General features: G+C 45.2%; 1 protein-coding gene across 2 annotated transcripts in view; it reads left to right on the top strand.

Annotated features, from left to right (window-relative positions):
- Window positions 1–20,638, top strand: part of rnf214 (ring finger protein 214) — a 61,490-nt gene that overhangs the window by 2,033 nt on the left and 38,819 nt on the right. The window contains exons 2-6 of one of the 2 annotated variants that reach the window (XM_060846776.1): window positions 3,191–3,672; window positions 11,660–11,810; window positions 13,894–14,410; window positions 16,820–16,879; window positions 17,639–17,779. In XM_060846776.1, coding sequence (XP_060702759.1) covers window positions 3,219–3,672; window positions 11,660–11,810; window positions 13,894–14,410; window positions 16,820–16,879; window positions 17,639–17,779 — 1,323 coding nt within the window. In that variant the 5' untranslated portion in view covers window positions 3,191–3,218. Of the gene's footprint in view, window positions 1–3,190; window positions 3,673–8,191; window positions 8,295–11,659; window positions 11,811–13,893; window positions 14,411–16,819; window positions 16,880–17,638; window positions 17,780–20,638 lie in introns of those variants that run through there. The other variant, XM_060846778.1, reaches the window with a different exon arrangement.

Genomic DNA, 20,638 nt, shown 5'->3' with positions numbered 1-20,638 from the left:
ACAGGCAGGAAAATGGAGTTGAAGCCGAGATGAGATCACCCATGATTGTATTGGATAACAGAACACGTTTGAGAGGCTGAACTGCCTTTTCCTGCTCCTAGTTCTTCTGATTTAAATGAAACTTAGTTCGTTCGCAGCCGATAATGTCTCTGTGTCTGTATAGAGTCATAACACGTTGATATAAATAAACTCTAAATACTTTTAAGGTGAGAGGAGAAAGGTTTAAAAAAAAGATGTGGTGGGCAATTTTATTTTACACAGAGAGTGGTTTGTGTGTGCAGTGAACTGCCAGAGGACGTGGTGGACGTGGGTACAGTTACAATGTTTAAAAGACTTTTGGATAAGTACATGGACAGAAAGTGTTTGCAGGGATATGGCCCAAGTGCAGGCGGGTGGGACTAGTTTAGTTTGGGATTGTGGTCGGCGGGAACTGGTTGGACTGTTTTTGTGCCATGTGACTCAATAATTCATTTTAAGCTTAAATGTGCTAATTACTGCACAGTTTAGTCTTCCCAGTCAGATGCCTTGGAGGGAGTAGGGAGAGTAGACTGTACTGAACCAATAAGCATTAACTTGGACTCTCATCTCATTTCTGATTGTCACATCACCAGCATGTGTGTAGGGGCACACTGTCAACTGAGATTCCTGACGCGGAAGACCAAAGTAACTCAGGTTGTCATTCACAGTTGGCTCCCAGTGGGCATCATTAATGGCACTGTGCATCCAAAACACACATTGTGTTTCTGTTCACCAAAGCTAATAGAGTTAAAAACCACACAGCACCAGCTTATAGTCCAACAGGCTTATATGGAAGCACTAGCTTTCACAGCGCTGCTCCTTCATCAGGTGGCGCTGCATGTATATGATAAAGGAGCGTTGCTCCAAAAGCTAGTGCTTCCAAATAAACCTGTGGGACTATAACTTGGTGTGTGATTTTTAACTTTGTCTATTCCAATCCAACACCAACACCTCCACATCAAAACTAATCGAGATTGGGCGGGGGGTACTGTATGGAGTTGGGTCACAGATTAGCCACAATCGGGTTGAATGGTGGTACAGTTTTGCTTGGCAGAATGGCCTCCTCGTTAAATTTCAACCAATGATTTATTTTTACCCTGAATAAAATTTTGCTCATACGTATGCAGTGCTCCTCCTGGTGGTAGTATTTACCTTAAAAGTAGCCAGAGAGCTTTTTTCCTATTAGGATCAATGCATTTCTCTTGTTGTCACTGCAAAAGAAATCAATATTTGGATTTATTATTACTAAATATATTATTTTAATCTAAATAGCAGTGAATCCCTTTGAAAGCTTTAACATTGGCTTTGAGACATTATTCAACACACCTCAAGACGACATTTAAAACCGATTAATGAATTTATGTTGAAGCAGCCTATTATCAATGGCAAAAATACAGATGTACTTTAAACTGTGACCCCCTGGCCCTGGCCTCCCCAGTCATTGGGAATATCCTTCCTGCATTTATCCCATTGTCAGAATAGGTTTCTACGGGTACATTCTTGCGTAAACTCCGTGGAGGGAGGAGTTATAACTCTGGGCAGTGGTGTAAGATGGATAATATTGCATTGAATACTAATTCCACATGAGGATGATTTCAATGGGAAGGGGGGGTTTGGTAAGGTACAAAAAGATTCAGGAGTTCCAATTTAAAGTGACTCTCTGTCAAGATCAATAACAGTCCTCAGGTGAAGTGGGATTTAGAGGCTGGGGAATTAATGGGAGTGAGGTATGTTTATTGGGGAATAAAATTAGGGATTATGAGTACAAGAAAGCCCTTAATAAATCCAATGGAGAATCCATGAGAATATAATTACAAACTACATTGTGTAATCCTCCACCATTTGGTCCAATCGCTTCAAAATTGCCTTCTCCCATCCTTCTTATCTGATCCCATCAGTGTACCCTAATCTTGTCTGCCTCCTGTCAAAATGTGATAAGAATATGGTCGTTGCTACTACAGAGAGAGATGCTACAGACAGATGGTGTAGTGAGGCTGTACTCATTGATGTTTAGGAGAATGAGAGGCAACCCTATTGAAACAGACAACATACATATTGCACTTGATGGGATAAATGCAGGAAAATAGTTTCTCTTTGAGGGAGAGTCTAGTTCCAGAGGGTATAATCTCAAAATAAGGAGTTGACCGAGATGGGAAGGAATTTGCACTCTCAGAGAATAGTGAACTTGCGGAATTCTTTCCAGCAGAGGGCAGTAGAGGCTGGGTTGTTAAATTATGTTCAAGGTTCAGGGAGACAGATTTTTAATCAGTAAAGGAATCAAGGTTATAAGGAAAGGCAGCTAAATAGAGTTGAGGATTATCAGATCAGCCCTGATCTTACTGAGAGGTGGAGCAGGCTCAATTGGCTGCATGTTGAAAGTGAGGACTGGAGATTAGAGCCAAGAGTGTGGCGCTGGAAAAGCACAGCTGTTCAGGCAGCATCCAAGGATCTGATGAAGGGCTTATGCCGGAAACATTGATTTTCCCGCTCCTCAGATGCTGCCTGACTGGCTGTGCTTTTCCAGCACCACACTCTTGGCTCAACAGGCTGAAAGGCCTACTTCTATTCCTCACTGAATTTGTAATCTTGAGCCCCAAGCTAATGCTTTGATGACATAGGTCCAAATCCTACCATGGTAGTTAATAGAATTTAAACTCAGTTTATTGACCAGCAAATTGAAAGCTAGTCTCAGTAATAGTGACCAGAATAATTAGTATCAATTGCTATTAAAATAAAATATTTGGTTTACTAATGTCCTTTAGGGAAGGAAATCTGTTGTCCTTAACCAATCTAGTCTACATGTAGACTCCTACCATGTGCTCTGAAATGACTGAGCAAGTCTCTCAGTCCAAGAGCAACTACTGGTGGAAAGCAAAGGCTAACTTTCTCAGTGACACCCACATCCTGGGAAAACAAAAAGTAAAGGGTAAAAGTCAAAGAAAACGTTATTAATGCGAAAAAGATCATCACATTAGGGAGAAGGACCCTGAGGATATATTGATGGGATAGGATGAAGAGAGAGATGGGCGAGGATGGTATACAGTTATCTCACAGTTTGTAATTGTTTTAAAGTGGTCTCTTGAAATCCAGCTTTTTCTTTTGTAGGTATTTAAATATAATCTTTTGAAACGTAAAAGTTAAATATTATTACACATTGCGGTTTGTATTTTAGCAGTTGCCCCCAGCTGACGTTTGGTGAAATGGCAGTGCCTTGTTCTACTGAAACATTTCTGACAGTTGGAGACGAGGTTAAGGAAAGGAGTGAAGTGGATTACTGGGTGGCAGATGCTACAACTCATAGCCAGAAAGAACGGGACAACGGCACAAAATGTTCACCAGAACAGAATGAATTATCTCCTATTGCTGGTGACGCAGAGCACAGTGATATATGTGTGGTCCATGATGGAATTCAACTTCTGGCCATTAACCCAGACATTTCAGGCGAAACGGTCACAAGCTCAGAGATGTGTGCGTGTAATCCCAAAACCTCCGCAGACGTTGAATATGATGATACAGCCCTACCACGTGATAGAGCTCAGACCACAATTGAAGACAGCATCACTGCAGATGTGCAAGTGTTCAGCCCAGAGGGAAACCTCGACAAGGAATCCTCACCTCATTCTGTCCAGACTCGAGAGTGCCACTTTTCAGCAGGTACAGTAATCTGTGAGAGAAATAAAAACAGAAGTTGCTGGAGAAACTCAGTAAGTCTGGCAGCATCAAAGAGAAGCAGAGTTAATAATTTGAGTCCAGTGACCCTTCTTTAGAGTAGTTCAGTTTGTTGCTCATCACTAAACAACAAAGAGTCGTGGAGTCATTCAGCATAGAAACCGATCTTTCTTTCTCCCTTCTCTCGCTCCACAGCCTACGATGCCCTGTTCTCATCCAGATGCTTCTTAAATATTGTGAGCGTACCAGTCTCCACCAACCTCATGACCTATGGGCACCAGCTGCATACACTCTTCTCCATAGAAGCTGGCATCTGTCAACCTCTCAGGATCCTGTGCGATCCTCTTGCAGGACACTGAGAAAACACAGCTGGGCACACCAGCAACTAGCATTGAGGCATGGTTTGTGCACAGGGTATGGCACTTAGCTCACTGATTGGAGTAGGCTGTACCTCAGGGTTGTTCACTTGCTGTCTCAGTGCTGGCTCATTCATTCCCTCCGCCAGGAGCCCTTCAGCTCCCCATATGAGAATCAGTTTCCTTTTGGTCACATCTTCTGACTGAATACACAGGACCATGCAGTGACCTTCCAGACCCACAGCAACTTGTTAACTATGGGGTGACCCTTAAGGACTGAAACCAGGAGGAATGTCTTTGGCCAGAGTCTGCTGAATCTGTGGAAGTCAGTGTCACAGAGGGCTGTGGAGGTCAAGTCATTGAGTGCCTTTAAGCCCGAGATTGATAGATTCTTGATGTGTGAAGGGATCAAGGGTTATGGGGAGAAGGCAGGCAAATGGTGTCGAAAAACATAACAGGCGTGATTGAATGGTGGGAAGACTCGATGGGCTGAATAGCCTAATTCTGCTGCTGTATCTTATGGTCTTATGCTGAAGTGACTCAGAGTTCTAGTTTTTCAACAAATATCCATTGATTGGCAATTTTTGCAAGAAGGGAATTGTAGGGTGAGGCTAGAATCAAAGGGGTGGGATAGGTAATTATGGAGGCAGGTTTGGTAGAACACAGCAAGAGATCTCACTATCCCTCATGGTGAAAAATGCTCCCAAAAACTCTATGCAAATAACACTTAGTCAAAACAAACGTAAGGTTGACCCTCAAGTCTTCTACAGAAGGGAGTCTTTATCATTACTAAATAATGCTTAATGGCAAGTTACATCACATCCAATTTACGTAGTTAAACATCACACAACACCAGGTTATAGTCCAACAGGTTTAATTGGAAGCACTAGCTTTCGGAGCGATGCTCCTTCATCAGGTGGTTGTGGAGGACACAATTGTAAGGCACAGAATTTGTCGCAAAAGTTTACATGATATTCACATGCGAACATGCACTAGATTTAAGAGGATAGATTTGGAACAGCTGTTGGAACTCTCTCAAGCAGAGATTGATAAATTCTTAATCTCGTGAGGAATTAAGGGATATGGGGAGAGTACGGGAAAGTGGCATTGAAATGTCCATCAGCCATGATTGAATGGCGGAGTGGACTTGATGGGCCGAATGGCCTTCCTTCCACTCCTATTTCTTATGGTCATATAGTCTCTCAAGCACAAACATATACACGTTCTCGCTCCCTCACTCACTCATACATACACACTAACACACTCTCTCATTCTGTCACTCTCACTCACCCACTCATCAGGGACAATAATTTCATCAGTTAGTTCTGTAAAATATTCATGTTTTAGTGAATCACTGTAAAAAAAACCTAAGCGTCAGTCTCTGAAAACTGATATAAGTTTCAGATTGATGCTCCATGTTTTCAGAAAGTTATAACCCCATTAGCTAACCTGCAAATATTTTTCATAAACTGGAAAATACTTAACCATTATATGTTCTCTATTTTTCGTAACTCATACTGATTTTTAAAAAAAAGGTTTGTAAATCTTTATTTGTTGTTATTCTGCAGTGTGACTTTGTGTAAAATTACTATTGGACCAGTAGAGGGATGCATTTCAATAATTCACTCCCACTGTCATTGTAACAGGACTGCAGAAAGCAGCAGTCCTCTGTCAGACTGGAGTTGAACAAAAGCTAATACACACACACATGCACATGCCCACACACACTCTCACACGTGCACTTCCTCACACACATAGACACATTCACTCACATACACATACTCACACACACCCGCACTGACACAAACACATGCTCACACAGACACACGCTCACAGTCTCTCTCTCTCACACACATTCACCCTTTCTCGCACAACGCTCACCCTGTTTCCTGCACACAGCTTGCCCTTTCTCCACATACATGCTCGCCCTCTCTCCCCCGCATACACACGCTCGCCCTCTCTCCCCCGCACGCTCGCCCTCTCCCGCATACACACTCGCCCTATCTCTTCCCCGCACACACGTCTTGTCCCTTGCCCTCACTACCCTGCACACACGCTTGCCCTCTCTCTCCCGCATACACACTCGCCCTCTCTCCCCCGCACACACTCGCCCTCTCTCCCCCGCGCACACGTCCTGCCCCTTGCCCTCTCTCCCCCGCACACACACTTGCCCTCTCTCTCCCCCGCACACACGTCTTGCCCCTTTCCCTCACTCCCCCACACACATGCTCGCCCTCTCTCCCCTGTATGCACGCTCACCCTCTCTCTCTCCCCCGCACACGCTCGCCCTCTCTTCCCCCGCACACGCTCGCCCTCTCTTCCCCCGCACACGCACACCCTCTCTCCCCTGCACACGCACACTCTCTTTCTCCCACACACATGCTCGCCCTTTCACTCTCCCACACATTCACACTCACACCCTCTCTCTCTCTCCCACGCACACGCTCGCCCTCTCTCTCTCTCCCACGCACATGCTCACCCTCTCTCTCACACACACACACACACGCTCGCCCTCTCTCTCTCCCACACACACGCTCACCCTCTCTCACACACACACACACACACGCTCACCCTCCCTCTCTCCCACACTCACACGCCCACCCTCTGTCTCTCTGTCTCCCACGCACACGCTCGCCCTCTCTCTCTTTCTCACACACACGCTCGCCCTCTCTCTCTCCCACACACACACGCTCACCCTCTCTCTCCCACACACACACACGCTCGCTCTCTCTCTCTCCCACACACACGCTCACCCTCTCTCACACACACACACACACGCTCACCCTCCCTCTCTCCCACACACACGCTCACCCTCTCTCACACACACACACACACGCTCACCCTCCCTCTCTCCCACACACACACGCCCACCCTCTGTCTCTCTGTCTCCCACGCACACGCTCGCCCTCTCTCTCTTTCTCACACACACGCTCGCCCTCTCTCTCTCCCACACACACACGCTCACCCTCTCTCTCCCACACACACACACGCTCGCTCTCTCTCTCTCCCACACACACGCTCACCCTCTCTCACACACACACACACACGCTCGCCCTCTCTCTCTCCCACACACACGCTCACCCTCTCTCACACACACACACACACGCTCACCCTCCCTCTCTCCCACACACACACGCCCACCCTCTGTCTCTCTGTCTCCCACACACACGCTCGCTCTCTCTCTCTTTCTCACACACACGCTCGCCCTCTCTCTCTCCCACACACACACACTTGCCCTCTCTCTCTCCCTCACACGCTCACCCTCTCTCTCTCTCCCACACACATGCTCGCCCTCACTCTCTCTCTCTCTCTCACACACACACTCGCTCTCTCTCCCACACACACACGCTCGCCCTCTCTCTCCCCCACACACACACTTGCCCTCTCTCTCCCCCACACACACGCTCGCCCTCTCTCTCCCCCACACACACACTTGCCCTCTCTCTCTCCCTCACACGCTCACCCTCTCTCTCTCTCCCACACACATGCTCGCCCTCACTCTCTCTCTCTCTCTCACACACACACTCGCTCTCTCTCTCTCTCACACACACACTCGCTCTCTCTCTCTCCCACATACACGCTCGCCCTCTCTCTCTCTCTCTCTCACACACACACTCGCTCTCTCTCTCTCTCACACACACACTCGCTCTCTCTCTCTCCCGCACACACGCTCGCCCTCTCTCTCTCCCACACACACACACGCTTGCCCTCTCTTTCTCTCCCACACTCGCCCTCTCTCTCCCATACACTCACTCGCCCTCTGTCTCACACATTTCTGCACATTCATGTACAGATTCTCTCTCTCACACATACAGACACGACATATTTCACAACTACATTATTTGTCTCTTTCGCACATACTCCTCTCTCTCTCTCTTTCTTACACACACACACACACACATACGTGTCACTGAGGTGAAATGCAATATGATGCTGACTGGATCCAGGAGGAAATTGCATCACGACATGTCCAGAGAAACTGGCGAATGACACACACACACACTGGTCTAACTGGTATATCTCAACATGTAGCTCCAATCCGTTCACTTCTTTCTATTGCTGTTGTTTTATTGGTCTTCCCTTGTGGAACAGCCCACCTGATCTCTGAAGCCATTTTATTATTGGCCAACATTCGAGGGTCGGTTTAGTAGAACCTCTGCTGTTGTGCCAATGAGTCCTGTTGTTGCTGCTTGGTAATTCTGTGTGTCTGTTTGTACAGCCGTGTGGTCCCTGGAGACTGGAGTGAGACTGGTAGGTTAAAAAGAGCATGGTCGACAGAATCTTCCTGCATTGTTTATGATAAAAGTGATTTTCCTCTTTGGTGTTTTATATAGTTTGATTGGCAAAGACTGTGGAAAGGTGGCAGAGCTTTTTTTAAAATCATGTATAAACCCAAATTAAGTGAAATTAGCTGGAAGATTTGTGCTGGAACTTTTATGCTTTCTTTCAGTCCCAGTGTTCGTAACATTGAGGCAGTGTTCAGCATAGGAACTGAGTATTGGTGAATTTCAGAAATCCACCTTTGTGTTTTGTTTGCAGTTTCATTTCGGTTCTTCACTCCTAGAAAGACACATGTAGTAGTTAAGGTCTTATGAGGGATGTGCATTTACATAGCACCTTTCCTGACTGGTATGTCCCAAAACTGTGCAGCCAGTAAACTAACTTTGAAGTGTGATTGCTGTAATACTGCAAGAGGCTGAGGGAGTTAGTTAGCTCGGTTGGCTGGAGAGTTGGTTTGCGATGCAGAGTGACGCTTAAGAGGATGGGTTCAGTTCCTACACAGGCTGAAGCTGCCGTGAAGGTCCCAACTTTCTCAACTTCACCCCTCGTCTGAGCGTGGTGACCCTCAGCTTAAACCACCACCAGTCAGCTCTCTCTATGACAGAGCAATCCTGAGGTGCTGGAAGACTGTGGCAGCTACTATTGGAATAGGAAATGTGACAGCCAATTTATATGCAGCAAAGTGAAGCTGACCAGATAACCTGTTATAATTTTGGTCCACATTGGCTGTAGCAATTGGGGAAAATTCCTCTGTTTTTATTTGCAATGGGATCTTTTATATTCATCATGAGGGCAGAACAGGGCCTCAGTAAAATGTTGGCACTTCTGACACTGCAGCACCTCTGTGGTATTGGAGTGTCAGCCTGGACTGTCTTTTTAAGCTGATACTTTGAGAAAGTTTTTAAGATGAGGAGGGATCCCTTCCATCCTAGACAGTTGGGAATGTTAGGAATTCTATACTAACATGACAATGTGTGCTTTAAGCTACTCTGAGGTCTCAGCCACAATGGCCAGTGTGTCACAGTTTGGAGTCTGGTTATTAGATTAGGTTAGATTCCCTACAGTGTGGAAACAGGCCCTTCGGCCCAACAAATCCACACCGACCCTCAGAGGAGTGACCCGCACAGACCCATTTCCCTCGGACTAACGCACCTAACCTACGGGCAATTTAGCAAGGCCAATTCACTTGACCTGCACATCTTTGGATTCTGGGAAACCGGAGCACCCAGTGGAAACCCACGCAGACACGGGGAGAAACTCCACACAGACAGTCGCCCGAGGCTGGAATTGAACCTGGTTATGGAAACCACTGTCATTGTAAAGACCTTGTAGCTCCACGTGGCAAAATAAAATAATTGAAGGGAATGTAACTAGCAGACTGGGGAGTGCGTCCAAGGGGACTACGCATGGTTTTTGTTTGATTTGATTTATTATTGTCACATGTGACTCAGTACAGTGAAAAGTTGTGCTTTATTTGCAGTACAGGTAGATCATACCACACAAAGGCCTTAGGCTGATAGAACAGAGTGAGGAATACAATGTCATGGCTCCAGAGAAGGTGTACAAAGAGCAAGATCGACATTAGATTTGAAATTCTGTTGGTATTCAAGAATCGTGATGGCACAGGAGTGTAGATTGTATTGATTGTATGAAGCTGTGCCCTTATTGAGGGCAGGAACAGCTGACGGGGGCTGTGCAGCAATCTCCTGTTTCTGTGTTCTCATTTCATTTGTCATTTCCTTGTGCCTAGTTTTAATGGCGTTACCAAAGTGTGTTTGATATTGAAACATAATTGTGAGTGTGATGAGATTTGAGTCATGACTGAGATCAATTAATTTAAAATTGCAACAACTATCTATTGATGAAAGGTATAACCAGAGATTAGATTACTTATAGTGTGGAAACAGGCCCTTCGGCTCAACAAGCCCACACTGACCCTCTGAAGAGCAACCCACCCAGACCCATTCCCCCACATTTACCCCTTCACTTAACAAAATGGCCAATTTTGTTAGCATGGCCAATTCACCTAACCTGCACATTTTTGGACTGTGGGAGGAAATCCACGCAGACACGGGGAGAACGTGCAAACTCCACACAGACAGTTGCCTGAGGCGGGAATTGAACTCGGGTCTCTGGCGCTGTGAGGCAGCAGTGCTAACCACTGTGCCGTCCATGTTCAACATTATGAAGGATTTTGATGGAGTAGATAAGGAGAACGTAGTGCCAGTGGAAGAAGGGTCAGTAACCAGAGCACATGGCTTTAAGATGATTGGCAGCAGAACCTGAGTTGGCATAAGGAATCTTGTTGACACTCAGCAATTTGATGATCATGACCGAGAATGATCTACCTAAAAGGATTGTGAAAGAAGATTTCACAGCCTCTGTCAAAAGACAGTAGAATGCTTCATTTTATCATCAAGAACAAGTGGTTTTGGGGTTACTGTCAAGTGGTGATTGATGGCATTGTCCTTCCCACTCCCCGATAATGATTAGATTCCCCACAATGTGGAAACAGACCCTTCGGCCCAACAAGTCCACACCGACCCTCCGAAAGACTCTTTTCCCTCTGAATGAGGATTCACCGCCACACACACACACACACACACACACACACACACACACACACACATCATAGTGTTAAATGATGTATCTAACACTACGGGCAATTTAGCATGGCCAATTCACCAGACCTGCACATCTTTGGACTGTGGAAGGAAACCGGAGCACCCGGAGGAAACCCACGCAGACACGGGGAGAACGTGCAAACTCCACACAGACAGTTGCCCGAGGCTGGGATCAAACCTGGGACCCTGGTGCTATGAGGCATCAGTGCTAACCACTGAGCCACCATGCCGCCCATGTTCAACGTTATGAAGGGTTTTGATGGAGTAGATAAATTAAATGTTCTTTAACCAATGCATTCACTAGTGACTGTGGAGTTTGTTCTTTGGTCTGAATGGTTAGATTTATTTTCTGGTTTCTGTTCAGGAGCAATGTGAGTCACTGACAAGGCCATCATTTGTTATACCATTGCCCTTTCCAAGGGGGTGGCGAGCTGTATTTATGAACGGCTGCAGTCCATGTGTCCCATGGACGTTTGTAGTGCTCTTAAATAACTCCGTGACAGTAAAGAAACAGCAGATAAAGCTGCAAGTCAAGATAGAGTGTGGCTTCAAAGCAAAGACATAGCTGACTGATTTTTTAAAAATAAACAAATCCTAGAGATGTGAGGAATGTCAATAAAACATGTCATTTTAAAGGGAGGATGATTTTAACCTTGTGAAATTTCTGTGACCTACATTTTGATAAAATCTCATTCTGTTGTCAACATATAGAGCCTGTGGAAGTCATGGATTTAGAGGAAAAACCTAAGGTAACATCTGCCAACCCGTCCCTAGAGCCCACATCTGCTGACTCGTCATCAGAGATTTCTGGACATGTTGCTACTGTGGAGCATGACACAGTACTGACTGATCCTGCTATAAGGTATTCCACTAGCATTTGCCGATGTGTAGATCAGCATTGCCGTACAGATTGCTCACATTTATACTTTGCCATTGTCTAATCTTGTTTCATTCGGTGGGTGTGGACACCACTGGGAAGACCAGCATTTGTTGTGCTGATCTAACTGCTCATGCACTGAGTGGGCTTCATCATGAAGTGGTGTGTTCTAGCTATTTGTAGAGAATGTAATAATGTAGCTTGTGAGGTTATTTCAGAGGGGAGTTGAGAGTCCCCTGCCATGTGACTCCACAGCCAAACCAAAGAGATCCAATTGGGTAGGTTTGATTGGTTTCTCCCCTTCAAGGGCGTTTTGCAAACTACATGGGTTTTTATAACAATCCGACAGGACGGTGAGCTCAGTTGACTAGATGGCTGGTCGGTGATGACCACAACGTGGGTTCAGTTCCCACACTGGCTCAAGTTACCCTGAAGGACTCGCCTTCATAACCTCACCCCTCGCCTGAGGCATGGTGACTCTCAGGTTAAACTCCCCATCAGCTGTCTCTCTCTCTCTCTAATGAGAGGACAGCCCTGTGATCTGTTAGGATTGTGGCGACTTTGTCTTGCGTTGTGGACTCCTACAGCACGGAGACAGACCCTTCAATCCAACTAATCCATGCTGACCATGTTCCCAATCTAAACTAGTCCCACCTGCCTGCACGCAGCCCTTATCCCTCCAAACACTTCTTATTCATGTACCTATCCAAATGTCTTTTAAATGTTATTGCTGTACTCGCATCCATCACTTCCTCTGGCAGTTCATTCCACGTACAAACCACTCACTGTGTAAAAATGTTGCCCTCGTGTTTTTTTTTATCTTTCTCCTCTCACCTTAACAATATGCCTGGTAGTCTCGAAATTCCCCAACACAAGGGAAAGGCACCTGCCATTCGCTTTATCTGTACCCCTCATGATTTTATAAACCTCTATAAAGTCACCTCCCAATCTCCTGTGCTCCAGTGAAAAAAGTCCCAGCCCATCCAGCTTCTCCTTATAAGTCAAACAGTCCAATCCCAATAACATCCTGGTAAATCTCCTCTGAACCCACTCCAAGTTAATAATATCCTTCCTACAACAGGGTGATCTGAACTGGATATAGTACTCCAGAGGAGGCCTCACCAACATCTTGTACAACACCAACATGACATCCCAATTCTTATACTCCATGGTCTGAGTATTGAAGGCAAGCTAAACATCTTCTTAACCACCCTGCCTACGTGTGACGCAAACCTCGAAGAATTATATACCTGAACCCTGGAGGTCTCTCTGTGAGATGTGGGAATCGCTTGCAAGGCCAGCACTTAATGCCCATCCCCAACTGTCTTTGAATGACATGGCCACCTAGTCCATTTCAAGGGGCATTTAAGAATCACCCATTTTGTTTGTGTCTGGATTCACATGTTGACCAGATTGGATCGGGCCAGTAGATTTTGAATTTGGTGTGGGTGAAGTCTGAGGTTCTTGTTTGATACAAATTCCAGGAAATTCCCTGTTTTCTGGCACTTCACCATCTCCAGTATCTCCTCACCCCAAGCTGACACCATGGTGATGATATGAAATTCTGATGATTGTCAGTTTGAAGTGATTGTAAAGGAGCTGGCTCAAGGTAGAGATGCTTTTTCCTTTGTACTTGCACAGAAAAAGAGTCAAATGTTCTAAGGCTCTACAAGTTGCCTTATACATAACAGCAAGTTTCACTTTGGCTCCTCCCCATGCCACTTACTAAAATGAGTTCATCAGCATTTTTGATTTACTGGAACCAATGATGCCAGTGGCTGCTGGTTAACACAAAATTTATTGTGAAACAAGTATATTTTTGTTCATTTTGCTACCTTGCTGAAAGTGGGGACCTTCAGTCCAAAGTGAAAATAAGCATGTAGTCAGTCTGCAGTGCCCAAGTTATTTTACTGACCCATCATTGGAGGGAAGAGCTTGTTTCCTTTTGAAATGTAGATAAATGTCCCACTTTAATTGATACTGATAGTTTAAACCATATTAGAATGTCTTGAGTTACAAATTATTGGCATATTTTTGTTTTCCCTTTGTTTCCCCCGGCTACTTCAAGTGATTCGGATCTGTCTTCGTTTGACCAACATCCCCCTCCTGCAACCTCCGAGCCTGGGGTGCTCATCACCTCACAGTGTCCTGGACTACTTACACAGGACTTTGATGATATCTATGAATCGGACCCAGAAAACAGAGCTGAGGAGGAGTTTGTTGAGTATTTCCCAAATGTAATGGGTGCCCATACAGTACCCAGACTCATCAATGGAGTTCAACATTCGGTGCCCTACATTGATTATGGAGAAACCTTACATCCTTATGTGCCAGGCTATATTGAAGAATGCTGGCTGACAGATACACCTGACGGACAGTACCATGATTCATTACAATGCACAAAGCCAACCACTGGTTATGGGGAAGATAGAGGGAAGTGGAGCACTGGGGAAACAGTACCACCCCATGAAGAGATTGTGGTGAAAACACTGTGTAAAGAGGGACCAAATGAAAACCTGGAGACAGAGCACAACAGCTTGAAGCAAGTCCCAACAATGAGGTCGTTCATAGATTCTGCAGTGCAGGTAAGTCTAAGCCAGAATGTGCACAGGTAATAGGCGTGTCATATATTCTCATTATGAGTCAGAAGGTTGTGGGTTCAAGTCTCACTATGGTGCTTTAGAAACCAAGTCTAGGCTGACACTCCTCGTGCAGTTGTGAGGGAGTGCTGCACAGTCAGAGGTGCTCTTTGCTGGATATGAATCCCTCAGTATTGAGGCAGCTCTCACCAAAGCTGCAAATGCCATCTGCAGAGACTGTGACGAAGGTAAACATTTGCTGCTATTCCTTCTCGATCTGTCTGCAGCTTTTGACGAAGTTGTTTGTACCGTCCTCCGCTAACACTTCCCCAGTGCTGTGCCACTTGAGGAGGGCACTGTTGGTGCTGTTCCTGTGTGATTGTAACCAGAGAATCACCTCCTCCTGTTGCTCCTATGCCTTTACCTCTGGTGTCCCTGGAGGATCTATTCTTTATCCCCCCCTTCCTTCCCATCTAGCCCTCACTGACATCATTAGTTCCCCCATGACGAACTCAGCTCTATCTCACCACCAGCAGCCCATAACTTACCAACAGTAGAGAGATTGTGAGACTGTTTATCTGACATCCAGAACTGTATAAGCAGAAATCTCCTTCAGTTAATAATTGGGAAGATTGATAGCATGGCTTTTGGTTCCCTTTCCAAATTCCATTGCCTGCCTTCTAACTCTATCCCTCTCCCTGGCAACAATCTGATATTAAATTAGTCTGGTGTTGTAATTTTGCCCAAAGTGACCTTCCAATCTCACATTTTTGCATTCAGTAAGACTTTCTGTTTCCACCTTCAACATCACCCCATTTCAGTATATCGTTACTGTAAACCTACTTCTTGCCTACATTATCCATTGGGCTTGACCATTCCAACATACTCCAAACATGTCTTCCACATTCTACCCTTTGTAAACCTGATCAGCCAAAGTTCTGTTGCCGGTGTCTGAACTCACATCAAGTCCCATTCTTCTGTCCTTCTGCGTTTGCTTCGTGACTCATTCCTGATCAAGCAACAATTTGATGTTAAAAATTTCAGGTTTGTTTTCAAGGCTTTGCCTCTCTCTATCTCTGTAATCTGCTCCAGCTCCACGACCCTCTGACAATTCTGCACTCTTCCAACTCTGGCCTTTTGAACATCTGCAGTTTTAATCACTCCATCTTCGATTGCTAGACCATACACCTCTCTGCCTTGCTTTCCTCCTTTTACAGATTGGATCCTGAGTTTTTCCTGTGGTTCTCCAACAGATTTTTAACCAATGCAGTTTGTGGAATCATTGAAGTTTTCTTTTAACTTACATAAAACCATTTGATTCCTTTATCGTGATGTGACTGAACTGGTGACGTGTAGCTGAAAGAAAGGATTCGAACACATGTCCTACAGCACTACCAGGACAGATGGTGAAATTTGAATTCAATAAAATCTGTTTTTTTTTTCAAAAAAAAAGTTACCCCAATAGCAACCACCTGTCTGTTGTCATGAAGTAAATGTGATTCACTTATGTTTGTTATGGAGGGAAATCTGCCATCGTTATTTGGTCTGGTCTACCTGTGTCTCAAGACCCTGAGCAAAGTGATTGCCTCCCAACCGTTCTCTGAAATGGCTGAGCAAGCCACTCAGTTCAAAGATGCCAGTGATACCCAGATCCCAGCTAAGAATGAAAAACACATAAAGTTTAGCCCCTACCTAAATGTTCCATGGCTCAGACCACCAATTTCAATCTGTGCTACAAGCACATTTACCTTGTGGCATAAAGTATATCACCCTCAGTCCGGCATTAACTGACCCCCTTCTCATGGTTATCCCCTTATCAGCTATGCCTGAAGTTAGATTCCTGACACTTTTGACATTCTGTGTGCTCTTACTAGTTCTGGAAACTTTAATAATCTCTGCTGAGCCACCCCCTCCCCAACTTTAAATGTTTCCGCAATTTCCTGTGCAAAGGGACCCCCTCCCACCCCACTATGTAGAGGTTAAATAAACTGGGCCTGTTTTGCCCGGAGAGTTAGAGGCTGAGGGGTGACTTTGAGAAGGTTTGTGGAGTTGTGGGGGGGGTACGAGTGGGGTGGACAGGTGGGGTCTTTTCCCCAGGGTGGGGAAGTCCGAGACTGGGAGGCATGGATTTGGGGTGAGAGGGGAAAGGTTTGAGAGGGATCTAAAGGGGTAGGTTTCTCGCATAGAGTGTGTTGCATGTATGGCATGGGCTGCCAGGGAAGTGGTGGAGACTGGTACAATTGGAGCATTTAAAAGACATCTGGATGGGTGTATGAATAGAGGGATATGGGTCAAGTGCTGGCAAATGGGACTAGATTAGAATGTCTGGTCAGCATGGACAAGTTGGACCTGTTTTCTGCTGTACATCTCTATGGCTCTCTAAATGGAACTTAAGTGATTTGTTTTCTGTTGCAGACAGACTGTGTTACTGTAGACGCAGAGGTCAGCACAGACAAAGATATTGAAAAGTACATGGTAAGTGAACTGTGAACTCATATTGCTATTAACTACTAAGTTCCTGAATTTAATAATTCCTCTTTCTTCATTCTTGCCCTGTCCAGAGAACAGTGACTGTTCATACAGTCCATGGGTGAGTTGACCCAAGTCCACTCATTCCTCAGAAAGTGATGTTCTAAAGTAGACGTTAGTTATGACAGAAATCAGCACTTTCACATTTACTGGAATTGTGCTTTTTTTTATTGGTATAGGTATATTTAGATTTTTTTTAAGATTTAGATTTTTATTGTCATGCATACTCAGGTACAGAGGTAGAGGTGTACAGTGAAAAGTATATATTGTCACCAACACACAGTGCTACCTTACGTACAAAGGTACCTAGGTACAAAAATCTTTGGCACATAGTAGTAAGAGAAATGAGTTTAAAGGTTAAGCATTATCTTCGTAGAATATGTACAAAAATAATGAAATAAGGTAATAGTTAACATTAAAGTCGTTCTTAATATAAACTAGAAAAATAAAGGAATTAAATTAAAAGTTCAGCATGTAAGTACAAAATGGCAAAATTTGCAAACAAGTGGACCCCTCTGTCAAATCATTTGTAATAGTATTTTAAAACTGTACAGTAATTATTCTCAATGTTGTCTTTGGGCTACCCATTTGTACCAATCTGTAGTTTCAGGTAATGAGTAGTAATACAGGTGTCGCAAGAAGGATTCGCTCTGTGCACATTAAGTAGCTGCGCTTTCTTAACCTGATATCATTGGACTGTTTCAGAACGAAGTGACAGCTGAACGGGAGATTTTGAAGGAGAGATACCAGGAGGTGTTGGACAGACAGATACAGATGGAGAACCAGCTCCAGGTCAAAGTTCGACAGCTTCAACAACGACAGGAAGAAGAGGAGAATATTTACCAGGTAAAATGCGATTAGAAAGAGAGGCTTCAATTAAAGGAAGCCTTGCGTAACTCAAGGACATCCCAGAACATTCTGTAGCCAATTAGGCACATTATTGAAACATAGTCACCGCAGAGTAGGAAATGTGCTCCTCAAGTTATACACCGCATACTCCCACAAATTGCAGCATGATCATGATCAGTTTGACAATTATTAATATTGGTTGAGGAATAAATATTGGTCTTGGGACAACAAACAAAAGGAGTTTATCTTTTATTTTTGTTGGCTGAATTACTGTCCAGGTTTGGAAGGTTGTAAACAAATCCCATGTCAGTTCCCGCCTCAGACTGTGTGGAGTTTGCACATTCTCCCCGTCTCTGGGTGGGTTTCCTCCCACAGTCCAATAATGGGCCGGTTAAGTGAATTGGCCATGATAAATTGCCCGTAGTGTTAGGTGAAGGGGTAAATGTAGGGGAATGGGTCTGGGTAGGTTGCTGTTCGGAGGGTCGGTGTGGACTGGTTGGGCCAAAGGGCCTGTTTCCACACTGTAAGTAATCTAATCTAATCTTAAAATAAAAAAAAATATCATTACTAATGCCAATTCTGTTCTCCCTTTATGGTCATTTAAGTACTTTGTGGGCGGCACGGTGGCACAGTGGTTAGCACTGCTGCCTCACAGCGCCAGGGACCTGGGTTCAATTCCCGCCTCAGGCGACTGACTGTGTGGAGTTTGCACGTTCTCCCCGTGTCTGCGTGGGTTTCCTCCGGGTGCTCCGGTTTCCTCCCACAGTCCAAAGATGTGCGGGTCAGGTGAATTGGCCATGCTAAATTGCCCGTAGTGTTAGGTAAGGGGTATATATGTAGGGGTATGGGTGGGTTGCGCTTCGGCGGGTCGGTGTGAACTTGTTGGGCCGAAGGGCCTGTTTCCACGCTGTATGTAATCTAATCTAATCTACTTGAGGATGTAATATAGACAGTGACTTGATTTCCATGTTTGCTTACATAATGACTATATAATTGAAATTTTTCCATTTGACTGAAGTCAGTGCAGGTTCAGCAAGTAATAGGCAAATGGATTGCTGGCCTTTATTTCAAAGGGAATAGAGAATGGCAGTAGGAAAGTTTTGCTAAAAAAATACCAGGCATGGGTCAGATCACTGCTGGAATACACGGAACACTTGTGGGTTCCTTATCAGCTGAAAGATGCCCTGGTATTGGAGGCAGTCCAAAGAAGGTTTGGGCTTGGCTGATTTCAGGTGTGAGGGACTGTCTTCTGAGGGAAGGTTCAGTAGATTTGGACTATGCTCATTGGAATATAAAAGAGTGAGAGGCGATTTTATGGAAACTTACAAGATTCTTAAAGGACCTGACAGAGTAAATGCAGAGAGGTTGTTTCCCTTTGTGGAAATGGTTAGGATCAGACGCTATAATCTCAGAACGGGAGGTCACACTGGTAAGACTGAAAGGAATTTCTCCTCTACAAGTTGGGAATCTGTGGAGTTCTTTTACCACAGAGGGCTGTCGAGTCCGGGGTCATTAAGTGTATTCGGGGCTGAGGCAGACAGATTTGAATTGGTAAGGGAATCAAGGATCCTGGGAAAAGGTAGGAAAGTGGTGGTGCGGATGATCAGAATACACCATGACCTCATTGAATGGTGGAGCAGACCTGATGGGCTGAATGGCCTGCTTCTGCTCCTGTGTTTAATGGGAAAGCTCTCAGTGACTGGAATCATACCAAGTACAAATCCTCTGCCACCTAGAAGGACTGTGCCAATAGGTGGATTGCCATCCTGACTTGGCCATTCCTTCACTATCGTTTGGTCGAAATCTTGGAGCAACAATCTCACCAGTGATGTGGGAATGCTGCCAATGCATTGGTTTGTGCGATTCAAGAAGCCATTACCACCTTCCCATCGGCAAATGATACACAATAACTGCTGCCCTTGCTAATGACAATCTGTTCCGGGGAACAGACCGTTAAAAATGTTGCACCGGTTGTTGTAAAAGTGGAACTTAGCTTGGATTGCTAACTCCCTACTGTATTTGCAAGTTAACAGCAAGTATTTGTGTGACCGGTAATGTAATGTGCTCCCTGGCCAGCGTTTCTGTCTCGGGTTTGTAGCAGTGCTCCAGCGAAGCTCAGTGCAAGCTGGAAGGACAACACCTCGTTTTCAGCTTGAGAGCACCGCAGCCTTTGTGAGTCAATATTGAGGTCAATAATTTCAGGGCCTGAGCACCTTCTCCCCATGTCCTAACCCCAATCCCCACAAACCAGGCTTTGTCATCACATAGGCTGCAACCACATATAACCCATTGTCAGCTAGTAATGGTCCCCATTAACAGCTATTGATTCTCCCAGACTGATCTTTACCCAATCCTTTGGATGTCCAAATGTTGTGTTCTCTCTCACTGGGCTCCATCTCCACCGAACATTTACTCCTCCCGCCTTCATCCACATTTTAGATTAGATTAGATTAGATTACTTACAGTGTGGAAACAGGCCCTTCGGCCCAACAAGTCCACATCGACCCGCCGAAGCGCAACCTACCCATACCCCTACATTTACCCCTTACCTAACACTACGGGCAATTTAGCATGGCCAGTTCACCTGACCCGCACATCTTTGGACTGTGGGAGGAAACCGGAGCACCCGGAGGAAACCCACACAGACACGGGGAGATCATGCAAACTTCACACAGTCAGTCGCCTGAGTCGGGAATTGAACCCGGGTCTCAGGCGCTGTGAGACAGCAGTGCTAACCACTGTGCCACCATGCCGCCCACGTGTACAGGAACCTTGTCCTAGAGACAATCAGTTCTGAAGAATGATCACTGGACCCAAAATATTAACTCTTGCTTTCTTCTCACAGATGCTGCCACG

This window comes from Hemiscyllium ocellatum, chromosome 29, assembly GCF_020745735.1.
Source record: "Hemiscyllium ocellatum isolate sHemOce1 chromosome 29, sHemOce1.pat.X.cur, whole genome shotgun sequence".
Classification (NCBI taxonomy): Eukaryota; Metazoa; Chordata; class Chondrichthyes; order Orectolobiformes; family Hemiscylliidae; genus Hemiscyllium; species Hemiscyllium ocellatum.
Note: the sequence above shows the minus strand (reverse complement) of the source record. Positions and strands in the feature narration are given on the sequence as shown.